The sequence below is a fragment of the Alligator sinensis genome, unplaced genomic scaffold (assembly GCF_000455745.1).
Source record: "Alligator sinensis unplaced genomic scaffold, ASM45574v1 scaffold140_1, whole genome shotgun sequence".
Lineage (NCBI taxonomy): Eukaryota > Metazoa > Chordata > Crocodylia > Alligatoridae > Alligator > Alligator sinensis.
This window is the reverse complement of record NW_005841836.1, coordinates 990170-1007054: the sequence shown is the minus strand read 5'-3', so window position 1 is coordinate 1007054 and position 16885 is coordinate 990170. Positions and strand designations below refer to the sequence as shown.

At 40.2% G+C, this 16885-nt stretch overlaps 1 protein-coding gene across 1 annotated transcript in view; it reads right to left on the bottom strand.

Annotated features, from left to right (window-relative positions):
- CFAP61 (cilia and flagella associated protein 61) overlaps positions 1-16885 on the bottom strand; it is a 227572-nt gene that overhangs the window by 161534 nt on the left and 49153 nt on the right. Inside the window, exons 11-13 of the mRNA XM_006015419.2 lie at positions 15347-15534; positions 6962-7001; positions 3531-3670 (exon numbers count right to left, since the gene is read on the bottom strand). Of these exons, the coding sequence (XP_006015481.2) occupies positions 3531-3670; positions 6962-7001; positions 15347-15534 (368 nt within the window). The remainder of the gene's footprint in view (positions 1-3530; positions 3671-6961; positions 7002-15346; positions 15535-16885) is intronic.

Here is a 16885-nt window from a genome sequence, read left to right as displayed (position 1 = left end):
TCTTCTATGTAAGCTTCATTCAGACCTTGACAGGAAGGGGTTAGGTCTGACCTTCATAAATCAAGTGCTTTGATTAAGCGAGGCTCAAACACTCAAGGTTGGATGGTAGCTTTGGTTCATTGAGTTTACATTGAGATAAAAAAAAAATCCCAATGAAGGTTTTTTGCCAAAAGTTAACTAAGCTCCTTACTTTATACCATGGATATAGCCAATCCTGTTTTCCTTTTTTTCAATTTAAACTGTGGTGCATTACTGTTTAGGCCATAAAATATTACTGAAACATTTCCAAGCTACCAAAAATAATGCTAATATCTTTTAAAAAAAATACTACTGCCTTCAATCTGAATTTTGCCAGGAAAATCGTGGACCTAAACTTTGAACTATTTCAACATGTCTGTTTGTTAGCTTGAGGCATCTAAAGGATGCATTAGACTGCAAGCATGCACTTCAAATTAAAACTGTAATTAAGTCTTTCTAACTGCTGAACTATACACCTATTGAGTTTTACATAAGCTTCAACTCAGACTATTTTTAACACATTTCTATATACTCAGTTAAACACAGGATCAAATAGGGAGCCATGGAGCAGCACACAAGACAGTAAATCAGCAAACCAAGCCAGCCCCATAGTCCTCAATCATGTTATCTCGACTCCTCAGCTCCTTAGCTTCATTTACCTCTATATAACATATTTATATTCATAAATCTGCTTAAGCAAATCAGACAGTTAGATGGACAAGAGGTAGCATTTGTATCCACAATTAACTACAGGAAGCAATTTTTTTGGCATGAATAAAATAGCACCTGCAAAAAATGGAGGATGCTTAACAAAAAATCAGGTCTATTGTGAGTACGAATGGCTAGTAAAGCATATCCTAGGTCTATGTATGCTCATTTCTTTCCCAGGGAGGAATTAACCCACTCCAGAAGCCCAATTCCTTTGACTGCTCAGAAGCCCTATTATTATTATTATGCTTTTTACTGAAAATTGAAGGAAAGTATCCTTATTATGCTTTTTACTGAAAATTGAAGGAAATTATTTATTAAGCATTTCAGCCTTTGCCTTGTCATCTGTTATTTGTTCTCCTTCCCTGTCAAGTAGCAGACCTACACTTCCATTTGCCGTACTTTTGCTTTTTGTGTGCTTAATACTTTTTCTTATTCCTTTTACAACCTTTGCTAATCAGTATCTCATTTTGTGCCTTTGCCATTCTCTCTCTGATTTTGTCCTTTCATGTCTTTACATTCCCCCTTTATTTATTCCCTGCTTTTTCTTTTAATCCATTTTATATGACTCCCTCTCCATTCACATGTCTGTTAAAAGCTAATGGTGCAACTAGAATACATTGATCTTTTACTTTTGATATTTTGCCTTTACGTCAGGGAGTGTCAGCTGTTGCACTTTAAATGTTATGTTCTTCAGAAACTTCCCACTATCTTGAACTGGCTTCTTCTTTAACTTTTATGACCTTGGGGACTTTAATCACAAACTAATTTAGGTATTTGGTTTCACACACTCTTCAGAAGAAGCCAATGACAGTCTGATTCCTCTCAGCCTCCTCAGCTCTTGGAAGGAGTTTGAGAAAAGATCACTGATGACTGAACTCTCATGCTTTCATGGAAATGTCTACACCACCTGGACAGCATACAACGTATACAGAACCTTGAAAATGTTACTTTTCATCAAAATATCAAAGAACCTGTGCTTACCAATCTCACTGTTGAATTGCTAATCAGCTGTGATGGAGATGACTGGTATTTCCTTCAATTATTTCCTCTGTGGCCAACCATAAATAGGAAAGAGGTACATTACGAATACAAAGATGCCTAAATGTCATTGTGTGAAAAGAAACATCCACTTTGACCAAGAGTAGCTGTCCAGTTACTGCATGAATTATGACTATATCACCTGAGGTGACCAAGTACAAGTTCAAAATGGAAATGCTACGGTGAAAATTATTCAACATACAGTCAAGTTAATAAACCCACTGAAGAACAGGATGTACTACCCCCCTAAGGAAGGCTATAGACCTGGTGCAGCTCTGTTGCACTAACAAAGTGGCAGAAGACATGAATCACATAGCTAAAATCATATCAGGAAACCTTATCATGCTAAGAAGCAAGAGAGGCAACATAAACCATGTCCCAAGACTCAAGGTCACTGCAAATTTGCCAGTGTCTCAGCAAACAGTAATGTTTAGAAGCACTACAAAACACAAAATTCAAGGTAAATAAGGTAATGGATGCTTAGCAATAAAGTTAACATTGTCCGCAGCTGTGTGTTTCAGAAACATGTTACTTCAAAAGGTATGCAGGCTTTGATGAAAATTGGAAAGATATGAATAATGCAGTAAGTAGGCAGCATAAAAGTGTAGCAAGGCGCTTGAAGCAGAGGCATGCTGCAGGATAGCAGCTAAAGAGATGTTTTTATAGAGATGTATGGAATTTAAAGCCAGAAGGGACCATAAGGGTCATTTAATTCGACCTCTTTTATAATACAGGTCAAAGAACTCCAGCCGGTAATTTCTGTTCCAAGGCCATATCTCATGGTTGAGATACAGAGTATTTTTTTAGAAAGGTATACAATCCCGGTTTAAAGAGTAAGGGCCAGATTCAGTTGGGTAACCTAGGCACCTAAATTTCAAACAGTAACCCAGTTTGACCCTGCACCAGCAGACACAAAGTTTGGTAGCTGCCCAGTGGCTCATCTTCAACAGGAGGTATATAGGGTACCCATTTCCTATGGGCTTTCTGGATTGCACTTCAGAAATGCCAAAATCTCCTGACTAAAAGGAACCTCAGTGTCTAGCCCTGGCCCCATTGGATCACCTCCTGGAGCAAGGTAGCTAGGTTCTAGGCATTCCAATGCCTAGTAGTAGAAACCTACATAACCAAACTAGATCTGGGTCTCACCTGCTGTAAAAGAGCTGAGTTTTTCAGACAAGATTTACTTTATAGTTGCTTTCAAGTAAGCTTCCTAAACACCCGAGTTCTCTTAAATTAAACGAAGCAGAGCCTCAAGTTGTGACCATGATTCTAAATGACCAGATTTATCCGATTCCAAGATGAGTCCCCTCTTACCCCCATTTAACATGGAGAAAAAAGCCCCTTGTCTTGGAATTGAGGACAAGGTGGGGTGGGGGGTGGAGGGGGAGAGGGCAGGCAGCTGCTGCAGCCATAGCCCTGGGTCTGGCCCTGGCTCCTACCCCAACCCCGCTGCTACAGGGCTGGGCTGGGACTGTGCTCTGTGCTCCAGGCTGGAGCCCACCGGTTTTGGAGCAAGGGTAGGTGGTGGGGGGAGAGGCAGGGGGGGACAGAGGCTGCAGGGGGTGAAAAGGCGAGGCTGCTTGGAGGAAGGCGAGGTGCAAAGGCTGGAGGGCGCAGGCACAAGGGACGGTAACAATTTCCCATTTGTAGTGTCGCTAAAGAAAGTTACAAATGATTGAATTTTAAATTAAAAGTAGCCTTTGTCTCATCTCTGTAGTACCTTTTAGTTGGAAAACTGTCTCATATAAAAGCATTGTACTAACTTGAGCAGTCCTGCCCGATGAAACACATAGAGCTCCTGGTCAAGAGTAGAGTTTCTGAAAGGAACAACTCGGACAAAATTCTGGATCAGCAGAAATTCTGGCACAAGATGAGGCACAGTGATGATGCAAAAATCTTTGTCCTGGAAAAATTTATAAAGAATACAAGTAATTAGTGATTTTAACAGCTGTGAAAAAGGTTTCCACTTAGGCTTAAGATTGACTTTTGTATATGTAGAGCCACATTTAAAATTTACCCATTTTGCTGGAACCACATAAATTACCCATATTGCTCTCACTTGGTGCATAGTGCCTGTTCTTCAAGTCATGGCTGAGCCATATATAGAATTTTATAAGCTATTACAAACTTCGATAACAGAAGAGAGACTTTCAGTTCAAGCTCATCATCCAGGCCTCCAAAACACCACTCTTCCCTTAGTGAGGAGAGGCTCTTACATTTTATCCTACTCTACCAACATAACACTTCCTCACTTTGCTTCATATCATCTAAATGGAAAGGATGCTGTGCAGTTGGTTAGAGATAGGTTGGGGCATTGCTGAAAGGCAGGCAGAAGTAAGGTTGTGAGGGGGAACTGGTGTATGTGTCACTTTTTAGGTCCTGGTTGTTAGAGGTTTAAGTTTGCTTTGCTTTACTTTAATTCTTGGCTTTCAGATAAGTAAGGTATAGGACCATGATACATGGCACTTCTGGTTAGTACTACTTGGAATCAATAGCATTTTGGACCAATGAATTTCCCAAGATTTTTCTAGAAGAAGGGGTGGCAGGGAGAGAAATATGCAAGGCTTCCTGAAATGCATTCTCTGCTACTCATCTGTCAGCTCTGCCTTCCTTCTGGGTATCTGTAACTCCTACTAGGGCTGAGGATACTAGTGAGGCTGGATGGAGGTAACTGATGAATTGTGGGGAGCACATCTACCAGCTAGAGACAACATATGGGAGTAGAAGGGAGCATACAACTCTGCACTCTACTCCCAGGTATTCTTCTGCAGTACAGGAGGACTGCAGCAGTGTAAATTATAACTACAGAGTTATGAATGATCTCTGATGGATAAGAACATCCCAAATACAGTTTTAAGAGAAATGAACTGGTTCATTTATCTCAATTGGTGCTCAATTTTCCCTTCTCCCAGTAACACAACAGAAGTTCAGTGCACATAAACCACTTTCAAATGGCTGAAACTGGTTTAAGATAAACCTGGTTGTATGTAGTACCAGACTTAATTGATTTAGGCCAAACCAGCTTATGGAACTTCTGTCACAGACCCCTTCCTGGTTCAAGTTAAATCAGTTCCCCAGCATCCCAGGATGCTTTGCAGCCCTTGGCTGTGCTGTGCTGTCTGCTCCAACAGAGCAAGGTTGGCCCTGCCTCTCTGGTCCCTAGCTGGAGCACTACTACTGCTCAAGCTGGCTGAGAAAGGTGTGGGGGTGGGAAACCCAGCCCTGGACCACAGCCAGGATCTGCCTAACAGGGGTGGAGCAGCCCCTCACAGGATTTTCCCCCACTTGCTGCTGGAGTTCAAGTGGTTGGGGAGCAAAAGCCTGGCAGGGGTTGCCCTCCCACAGGCAAACTCTGGCCAGAGTCTGGGGTCAAGGAGGGCCTCCCTGCCTCAGCATGTGAGTCCCATGCTGGGGTGTGGCCATGCCCCCCGCACTCTGCTGAAGCAGGGAGGGAGGCAGGGGTCTGGCAGGGGCTCCCTCCCCTCATAGGCAAGCCAGGCTCCTGTGTGGCTGGGGGGTGGGGGGGCGGTTAAACCTGCCTGCCCCGCTCAGCCTGCCGGTTTTCACTAACCCACAAAGACTGAATTGATTCAGCCTGTGGCTTTCTGAACGTCTGTACTTAGCTACAAAGTCTACCCAGCTCCTTCTGTAAAATGCCACTTTTCAAAATAATCTCACTTTGCATGTGGATTTTAGAGCATTTTGAAAATTAAAATTAACAGATAAATGGGAGCACCCGCATATTAGGAGCACCTGGTTCAAAGAACCCCAAATCTGTTTCACTTGTTCTTTCCCCACCCTAACGTGGCACTGCAGTATACTAGTGAGTAGAGTGACTACAGTTAAGATTGCACTAGGATTTCCATCTTAACAGGGGTGGAGAAGCACAACACAAATGCAGCCTCCAGGTTAGACTAGCCTTTTAAAATGTTTATTGTAGTATGAGTATTGCTTGATTTTTCTAAGGCATTTTGTCAAGAGAAAAATACAACGAGTTTCCCCAAGACTGTTTTAAAAGGCTGTGTGTCTGGAATTTTAGTGCCTGACTCTTTCTTCAGACCACATGTTACAAGAAACAACAGAATTTTGTTGGATGAAATGGATAGGTGTGATCCAGTGATTTGTATAGGGCAGGAAGAATTATTGTTGGAAGCTGCAATCTGTCTACTATGTTTATTTTTCATAGTAAACAAGTTACTGGTTTGACTGGAGACAATTTTCTGGTATCTTATTAATGCATATTACCTTTAATGCTGGTCTTTGGATTAGGTCTCCCTGCATTCCTGAGGTTAGCAACCCCTTTGAACATACTGATATTTATAGGAACTACAAGTTGCTTCTCTTTGATCCCCCTCAAAGCTGGTCTGCTCTTAAAACAAGATGGCTTCTCTACCACGCAAAACTTCTAGAAAAAGAGCCCCTGCAGAATGCAGGCAAAAAGCATCTGACATGCACTATATACACTTTCAAGAACCTGCCAAGGGTAGAACAAACTTTTTCTTCGGCAGTACTGCTCATGTTCAATAGCCACAGCACAGTACCATGCACCACCCACCAATTAAAGACTAAGGACTGACTATAGCACTCTGGCTTACAGAGCTTCAAGCCTGTTGCGCATGCATAATTTTTCTAGTTTGTCAACTTGGCTCAAATCCATTGTAGATCCAACTTTTACTACGAGCAACTTTTTACATATTGCTTCTCAAAAAAGATAGTAGCACCAGATACCAGCTGAGATTAATTCCCAGAGGGTGACACCAGTTTGGGGCGTACTGCAGCTATAGCTTTATTTCTAGGGGCATATAGAAAAGTAAGAGGAACTGAAAAAATATTGATATGATTTTTTTTTTCCAGGGAGGCTGTATCTTGAGAATGTCTTGCTCAAACAGTACCAGATTTGGATAACTAGCTCTACACTAGATCCTTGTAAGCCATGGCACTTTGCAACACATAGTAAGCATGTGGATTTCATAGCATTAAGAAGTATCAACTGTCAAATAATAAGTTAGGTTTTCAACATTATTTGTAAAACCTCTCAGAAATATCCTCCCTGCAGCCCCCTAAAAAGTTTCACTGGGAATGGCTCTATATCTACAACTGATTTTATTTTTTATCATACCATTTTCACTAGCTTTCAATGAAAAATAAAACAAAACAAAAACTTGTTTCACTTAAAGATTTTGCTTATACATACTGGGAAAAGGTTGAAAATGAAATGTAAGAAATCCATTGACCTGCAACCAAGAACAAACATCGTTACATAAACAAACAAGGTCATATCTAAGAACTACTGCATACTTCAAAAGCTTTATCATTCCCTATTCATCTAGGCACTTGTTCGTACTTACTAAGACATTCCTTCTAGCATGGTGTCAATCAATTGCAGAAGTGTATGCTCTACTTCAGTTGTCAGGTTCTAAAGCAGCACTAAACAACAGCAAACTCCAAGATTTTAGTTTGTAAAAAAACAAAAATAAAAACAAAAAACACCCCTCTTCATTAAGAGGAAGATAGGTGGAAAAAATAAAATAAAATCAGATAAATAAATAAAATCAGATGTTGCTAAATGAAAAGTACCATTTCAGAAATGTTGCCAGAATTGCATTTATTTAGAATAAACCCAATTACTGAGGTTACAAACCTCAGTTGCTGCTATGGATAAAGGTTTTTTTTTCCATGATGCAGCAAAAGAACTATAGTTTCATTGCTATGTATCCAATAGACTCTATCAAAATAATCTGAAAACTGTTCCTGAACATTCTCTTATTTGTAGTTTTACCTACTCTTTTTGAATAATTCCGCTGTACTTTACTTTTCATGGGAGCAGTGAAACACAGTGTTCAAGTTTAACAGGACAATACGGACCTAATAATTTTATTCTTTTTTCCTTATGTGCAAGAATATGACAATTCTATATCCATGAACCAAAGTAATTCAGACATTTTATTCAATATTCTCTCAAAACAAACATCTATTTTAAATATGACCAGTACAGACAGCTGTTTAAGAATATTTATAAAGGCTGGAATCAGCAATAAAGCAAACATCATTCCTATATTTTCAGTACCAATAAAAATGGAAAGAATCATAAGTTTTAGTGGAGGCATTAGTAACTGTCAGGAAAAAAAGAAAAAAATGACACAACAGCAAACAGTGGGGCTTGGATAATGGGCAGCAATTGTTGTACGTAAACCTGTAACAGTATAATTTCCTGTTCTCCAGTGCCCAGTATCTTCTTGGCAACAGGGAGCTCAAGAATGGAGACAGAACTAGAGGAATCTAAAGAGTTATTTAATTACAGTGGATTGGTGGGTTAGCTCATTCATGTTTTTCTTCCAGGGTACTAAGAGTCCACATTCTGCTTCTAGATTTGCAGACATGGAACATCTGAAGACTCTAATGGATAGTACAAAATCTTCACTATCAAATTCCCCTTAAGCCTTAAGAGATAACTCCTCTGTAACTGTTACCTTTCAGCAAATTACCACTCTTGGATCTATGCACCTTCAGGCAGGGTCAGCAGAAACTCATTTAGGATAAAATTCTCAGGTACCAATCCCAGTCAAGGTTATCTCCTGCCATCCCCTCACATACCTATGTTATTCCCCTTGCCATGATGGTCAGTTTCTTTCACAGCAGAAAGTAAACACATACTTAAGTGAAGGAAAAATATATACATCTATAAAGATATGCACACATATACATATTTAGTAAACATACACACATACAAACAACTATTTAAACTTCAAGATTTAACTCTTTGGAGAAGAGAATATGCAAGTTTAATCTTACAATAAAAGTTTTTTAAAAGATAAAGAATGACCTCTACTCCAAAGATATCCATCTTGCAGTCTAAATTGTTCCAGAGATGTCTCGAAAAAAATTAGAGGAGACTGCAATCTGCAGTGTATAGTGATAAGCAAGGTGAACATGCTTTGAACAACAACAACAATGCATAGAGGGGAAAATGTCAAAGAGAAGAATACAAAGGTGAAGAAACAAATTAAAGATACATCCCCTATCAAAACAAAACTGCAAGAGGACAGAGATGTGGACATTCTTAGCTCTAAAATCAGCTTCACCCACAAAGAAAAAAATCCTAACGGTGCTGTAGCAGAATAACTATTTTGGTATAGCTATTCCAGTGTAACTGATCTGCATGGATATGCCATTTCAAAATAAAAGTAATTTTATTTTAGAGCAGTGGGGTCTGCCCTTTTTGGCAAACAACACAAATTAAGCATCATACCCTTTCCAAATGCCACTGCCATCCCATTCCCCTGCTTTATTTGTTGCTCTGCTTTCTGTTCTCTGCGCTGAGCTCCTTGACGATCTGCTACTTTGCTTTCTGCTCCTTGCCTTATGTTACTCTGTTTTTTGCTCCATGTCCTATCTGCCTCTGTGCTGTCTGTCCCCTCCCTCATCTGCTATATAAAAAGGCTACCTATACTATGTTCTTAATTCCTTTATTTTATTTTTTATTTCAGAACAGAATGCCTATGAAGGCAGTTAGTCCAGAACAGCTGCAGCAGGATAACTGTGCTATCAATTTCTCCTTTTGGACAAGCTCAAGTTGTGATTTCTTAATATTGAATCTAAGCAAGATTTCTTGGTAAATCTATATAGGGAAGATAATGTGGCTAATACATACAAAGAAAATTACATAGCTATTCTGCTTGGGAATACAATGGATACTTGCAGATACAGCAAATATCTTTTCAAATATGTTTAACATCAATATTCTTGCTTTTCAAAGTACGTGGCTATAGAATGCATGTTGTGGGACACTGCTCAGCCCTTTCCATACAGGCTCCCTAACTCAGGGGGCATGACACTGGTATTTCTGGTTTACATATAATTTGGTAGTCCATTAGTACTTTTGAAACAAAGCTGCCTTATGGGACACCGAAAGTACCTCATAGTTCTCAGAACAAATAGGATTGCCACCCAGCCAGACAATATACTTTCACCTGCTGTTTTTCAAAAGGAATAAGATTTAGCTGCTCAAAGTTATTTGGGCCTTCTGTACCTATTTAGATGGAAATCAATAGAAATTAAACACCTAAACACCTTTGTGGATCAGGACCCAAATGCCTTGAGTGCCTAACTTCTCTCGGTGGGCTTCTCATTCCACACAAGATTCATCATTGGTTAGTTCAGTTGGTACTGGAGGAATTTTGAAATGTATTCCTAATTACAGTCTGTTCCTGGACTGTCTAGAAGTCACTGAAGCTCAGATATTGTCAGCTGCCCAGGGCCTACAGAGGCTGTCTCATGGAAATGTGCTGCAGGTACTTCAAACTTTGCAATCTGTAACTTCACCTCTGTTGGTTCCTACTGCCTCTGGCAAATTCTCTGTCAGATCCACTATGAAAGAGAGCTTGTTCTGGAGAAAATGCATCTAGGAAAGTTTCTGTATACTATAATCTTCTCTGGAGAATAAAGTGTTTGGATAGTTTACTGTAAGCCTCAAGGCTCATCCACATTAGGAAATGTACTGGCATAACTATCATGGTATAATTATTCCTTGATAGTTATATCAATACAAGTCCCTGTGTGTATGCTCTTGTTATTCTGTTCACCTAGCAAGTTAAACTGATATTATAATGAGATAATTATACTAGTAAATTATCCTCTATAGATAAGCTCCAGTGAATAAAGTACTGTAATAAGCAACTGATCTTTGAAGCCTTCTCAGGGTGGTTTTTTTGAGCAGCAAATCATTAGGATCAGGAGCCTCATATAAAGGAAAGAGGAAAATTCTGTGCTTAAAATATGGTTTATGGTCAGGGGAATAAGTTTAGAACTACATACTCCCCACAATGCACAATGGAATGGCCATGAGATTAGTGTGAGGTCCTGCTAAGGATCTATGGGAGAATACTGCTTATATGTAGAAGTTGAACATTTTATTATTAGTTCCCTGCTCAGTTTCATTCATCAGTAAGAAACCTTGTTCATTTTTGGTTCACTGCTATTCCTGACCTTTGTGTCACACCCTCTATTTTCCTTCCCATTTCTCTGACTTCAAGAGTCTCCTGTACTTCTCTCCCTACAGCAAATCTTTATTTCCATTTTCTTTCTCCATATGTGTGCACTTTATTTCCACTGCTTATCTACATTTACCCACTAATATGATCAGCGATCAAATAATTTTGGCACAGACAGATAGTCACTGGACGATAAGGCTGACACTCCAATCAGATTAAAAGAGGGAGCTTATTCCTCTGGCCTACATTATCAAACTGCCTGTAGACCAAGGTAAACATCAATGGCATGCCCAGTTTACATTTAGAAGAGGCCTATCTACAGTCACCACAGAGAAATTTAGATTTTTTTTAAATAAAAATTTAGATTTGAGAAGATTTCAACAGGATCATAGGGAAGTAGAACTGGAAGGGACCTCACAAGGTCATCTAGTCCAGTCTCTGCTCACGCCAGGATCATTCCTGACTAAACTGGCCAAGTCAATTGTCTGTCCGACCTAGTCTTGAAAACTTCCAAAGAGGGAGATTCCACAGTTTCTTTAGGTAGCCTGTTCCATTGCTTGACCCCATTCATATTCAGAAAGTTCCTTCTAATCTCCAACCTAAATTTCCCCTGCTGAAACTTGAGGCCATGCCTCCTAGTCTTGTCCCCTATGGTCACAAAGAAAGAATATCAATTTCTGTAAGAATGGTGATAAATACTTTCTCCTGATGTCATTATATAAAGAACATTCTAAAGCATAAGGGATAGTGTCTTCCAGCCAGGCAACATCTGTTAGCCCTTGGAATGGAAAGTCTACGTCCAGGCAAAACAGCTATAGGCATCTGTTCGGTCCTGAGTCTAGTCAAGGAGGATCACCATTTATTGTTGAGATCCAGCTGTAAATACCTTCCTCTCCCCCAGTCTAATTTCCAAAGAGTATATAAAGGGGCAATACAAGTAGCCCTGGCCACTGCAAAATCATTCTGGTTGCAAAGAAAAGACCATCTCCATCCCGTCTATAAGTGCTTGTCAGGTATTTGAAGACATCAAATCCTCCCTCAACAATCTGTTCTCCAGACTAAGTAACACCAGAGCTTTCAGCCTTTCCTTGTAAGTTTTGTTTCCAAGACCCTTTATCATTTTTGCTGCTCTGTGCATGACTCTTTTCAAACTGGCCACATCCTTCTTGAAGTTTGGGGCCCCAAACTGGACTCAGTATTCCAAGTGAGGCCTCACAAGTGTCTCTCAATGTGCAAGTGACCCTGTCAATACAACTCAGTATGCTGTTGGCTTTTTTTTTTTTTTTTTTTTGCAACAAAGCATGCTGTTGGCTCATATTCGGATTATGATCTACTATAAGCCCCAGGTCCTTCTCTACAGTACTGCAGCCTGCAATCATTCCCTAGTCATTATTTGTGCATGATGTTATTCTGTCCTAAGTGCAGAACTTGTCCTTGTTTAATCTCAACAGACTGATTGAGGACCATTTCTCTAGTGTATCTAGGTCAATCATGATCCTAGCCCTACCCTTTAGAGAATCTGCAACTCCACCCAACTTGGTGTCATCCACAAATTTGCTAAGCATGCACTCAATCCTACTGTCCAAGTCGTTAATTAAGATATTAAACAGTAACAAAGGACAGACCCCTGGGGAACCCCACTTGATACCTTCTACCAACTAGCATTGAGATATTGATGATTACTCATTGACTATGATGATCCAACCAGTTATGTATCCATTGTACACTACTTTCATTTAGACCAGAGGTTCCCTAACCTTTTCTTATTGTGTACCCCTTTCCAGATTTATCAGCTGCCCATGTACCCCTAACAGCATACATTTTATATTTTAACACCTTAAATGCCAAATCTTATTATAATGAAAATTCAATCCGCCACTACACAATTTCTCCACATAACCCCCAGAGATGTCTTGTATACCCCCAGGGGTAAGCATACCACATTTTGGGAACCCCTGCTCTAGACAGTGTTTCCTTAGCTTGTTAATGAGATTGTCTTAAAAGAGACAAAGTCAAAAGCCAAAGTATGTCAATCCATTACTCTCCCTGATCTGCAGAGCCTGTCATCTTATCACAGAAGGAAATCAATTTGTTTCAGAATGACTTGCTCTTGATCAATCTATACTGGCTGTTCCTTGTCACCTTGTTCTTCTCTAGATGCTTCAAAATAGATTCCTGGAAGACCTGCTCCACGATCTTTCCAGGTATGGAAGTCAGACTGACAGGTCTGTAGCTCCCCAGATCCTCCTCCTTAAGCTTCATGAAGATGGATGTCATATTTGACTTGTTCCAGGCATGTGGGACCTGACCTGGAGGATAGCTAAAGACTACGTAGAGGATCCTGACTGGAGTTCTTAAAGAGGATAGCTACTGGCTCTAAAATTAATCTCAGCTAATTCCTTTAGCATCCTAGCGTGCATCCTATCTGGCCCTACCGACTTGAAAGCATCTAGCTTCTTGAAATAATTCCTAACCTGTTGTACTACTCTAGGCTGTTTGTACTTCCTTACGTTGGTTGTCAACTGCACTCATCATCTGATTGTTGCTCCTATTTGTGAAGACTGAAGTAAAAATGGGATTCAGCCTTAAATACTTTGGGTCATGGGGGCCATACAAAAGCATTGTTCAAGCTGTATCTGTAGTCTATATGTTTGATATCTCTGATCTAAATAAAAAAGGACATTCATCTCATACTTTAAAATAAATGGTCACTGCACCACCCCAATAGGTAATATGTGGTCTCAGCATTGGTGAGACCGCAGCTGGGGTACCACATCCAGCTCTGGGCACCACACTTCAACAAGGACATGGACAAGCTTGAGAGAGTCCAAATAAGAACCAATCATATGATCAGGGTCTTACACGGCAAGCCATATGAGGACAAGCTGAACGATCTGGGACTCTTCAGCCTGGAGAAAAGAAGGCTGAGAGAGGACCTAGTAGCAGCTTACCGCTACACTAGGGGAGTACATCAAGGGCTTGGTGAGCAATTGTTCACCAGGGCACACGATGGGAAACGAGGAGTAATGGCCACTAACTCCTGAAAGATCAATTCAGGCACAACATTAGGAAAAATTCCTTCACAGTCAGGGTGTCCAGACTGTGGAATAAGCTCCCACCAGAGGTGGTGCAATCGCTTACCCTGGAAATCATCAAGAGGAGACTAGACAATCACCTTGCTGGAGTCACCTGACCCCTAGTTATCTTTCCTGCTTGGTGCAGGGGACTGAACCCGATGATCTTCCAAGGTCCCTTCTGGCCTTACAATCTATGAATCTATGTTGTATTGCTGCTGCTATTCTCATAAGAAATTTGAAATACATTCTGTGCTTGAGATGTATCCTTATGTAAATGATGACAAAGTCCTGGGCACATAGTCTCCTATTTTGGGTGGTGTTACTGTATCCAGACACAATTTAGAATTTAATTTTTCTATATGAAATTCAAAGCATCTGAGATCCTGGATAGGCCTGTGCCCTTCTCTTTTTCTTAATATTGAGAAGTATTTACACATAAGAACATGAGGGATGCCATAATGGATCAGACCAGTGTTTCATCTAGCTCAGAATCCTGTATCTCACAGAGACCAAGTGGATGCTAAGGAAATGGGTAATTAAACAGGGCCCATCCAGACTGATCTGCTCTCACCCTTCTTCCTTTACAGCTTCCAGGATTTAGAGACCCAGGAAGTCCAAATTTGGAACTTGCACCTGTTCTGTTGTTTAGTATCCACTGATGGACCTATCCTATGTAAATCTGTCTAAATCTCTTTTGAACCTGATTAAATTGTCAGCTTCTGCATCTTATGGCAATGAATTCCACAAGTTACAACTTCAGACCTTTCCTCTTTTACCTGGTAGCAGGGGGCTCAATAACATTTCTACTCAGAATAATCATTTCTAACATGGCTTTTTCTAATATGGGGATATATTGGTGCATTTCCAAGGAGCTGTGAGAAATACAAAGGAATTTCTTGGAAGTAAATTTGCATCCCTCCTGTACAGCACTAAGGCCTGTAAAGTCTAAGGTAATGAGGTGCTACCTTTCAAGGTTAAAGACACATCCAACCAGGATAGCCCTCTGGGGTAGATACTAATAAGTTGACAGAATACTTGAAAAACCTGGAGAATAAGAATGGAAGCAAGAATATCTATTGTCAGGGCAGTAAAAAAAAAAAGCCCAACTCCCCACTTTCTATTTAACTAGCAACAGTGACAAAAACCTAACATCTGGTACTCTTCATGTTAACCCATGGTTAACTTTTAGAATGAGTGTTCCTTTACTGCAGATATGCAAGGTTTTTTTTTCCCAGAGATTCAATTAGTATTTTCCCAAGAAGGGCAGCTGCTGTTACTGCAGCCTGGTAAACACTATATGGCCCAGGGCATTCCATCAAAGATAACCTTTGGACAATTTCAGGTAGAAGGTAAAAGATTTTTTAAAAATATGAGTGAATGCATACAAGAGGTTAGGTGGAAACTAATTCAAGCTTAATTTTAGTAGAACCTGTCATACCTAAGACCTAATAGAGCGTTACAGTAAGTTGTTACTGAAAACTGAAAACCAAATTCCTATATGTCTGTACTTGCCTTGCTTCATGTTTCTCATCAATACAAAACAGCTGAATGCAGAAGGCAGATACAGCTCCTCTGTACACAGGATGAAAGGCATCTTCCTCATCAGTCTCCAGGGTAGGTATCCCAGTGGTTTTAAAATCTGTGCCTGTGACATCACCTAAGGGCAATTCAGCATTGGAAACAATGTTTGTTCCATCCTTCTGTAGCAAGAAGAGACAAGGGACCCAAATAACATCAGATTTCACTTTTTGTTGAATGAGACTTGTTGCATCATTCTTGTTACATCATTCTATACAGAAAAGAAGGGCTTTTGACAAAGAAAGAAGTTTAAGCAGGACAGGGGGAATGCAGGTTTATAAAACAGTTAATGCCTGTTGTAAAAGGTTTTAAGCACTTTTAAAAGAAACAAATATATTTAGAAACTAATAATTCTCATTAGAATGCCTATATGAGGCAATAATACATATTTAGATTTAGAAAATATTTTAATGTAAAGATTTTGTTCTTATCCATATTAAAAAGACAAATAGAAATCTGTACTGCTATATTTAAATGTTAGAACAATGAAGAGAATATTGTATTAGAAATAAACGACTGTGATACTTGAAGAAAAACAGCACAGTTTTGATACTATACTGAAGAGAAGAATAAAAGAACTATAAATGTTTACAATTTCATGAGGCAAATTCTCTACTAACACACACCCCATCCAAATCAGGGCATGAATCAAATTTGGCATACTATTTGTACAAATTCCATTTCACTAACAGAAATACCATTTTTTTATCTAAGAGTATTTGTACTATATTCACTGCCGCTTCAGGAAAAGAAAAGACTAAGAAAAATTCTCCTTTCAGGCCTGCATCAGGGAGTTAAACTTTAGTTCACTATTTATAATTTGTATTATCATAGTGCCTAGAAGTCCTACTCATGGACCAGAAGGACCACACTATATAAAATGCTGTGGAACAAAAGAGAGACAAAACTCCTGCCCCAGTAGTACTTTCCCTGAGTACCAATGCAAATCCAATGGTCTGCTGCAGGGGCAGCCAAGTCATTTGGCCCTGTGAGTTGGATCTGGGCTGCAAAGCTTCTTGCTAACTGGATGACCCACCTCTGATGGTGACTTGTCAGTGTGGATGCAGGAGCCACTGCAATGACGTGGCTCCAGAACCCGGAGATTAATACCACTGTTGCTTGCTTTGACAGGGGACCGTCTCAAGGCCGGGTACAATATTGGCATGCCCAGGTGTCTAGGACAGTCCCCCCACCTGACTCTCCTGCCACGCCTTTGATGTAATTGAATTGATGTTTCTAGGTGGGTGTGCAGGCCGGGAGCGACCCGAGCCCTTTTCCGCGCTGCACGCGGGCTGTAGCCAGCAGCCCGGGCACGCCGGGTCGGAGAGGGAAGGCCGTCGAGCTGGAATTAGGCACAAACGCGTATCGGTAGTTTTAAAGATTGTTTACTTACACCGAGATGGCAGTGGTGTAGACTGGAAAACTTGCTTGAGTTGCGGTTACAGACAGACAACACAGACGGTCTCGTGGAGG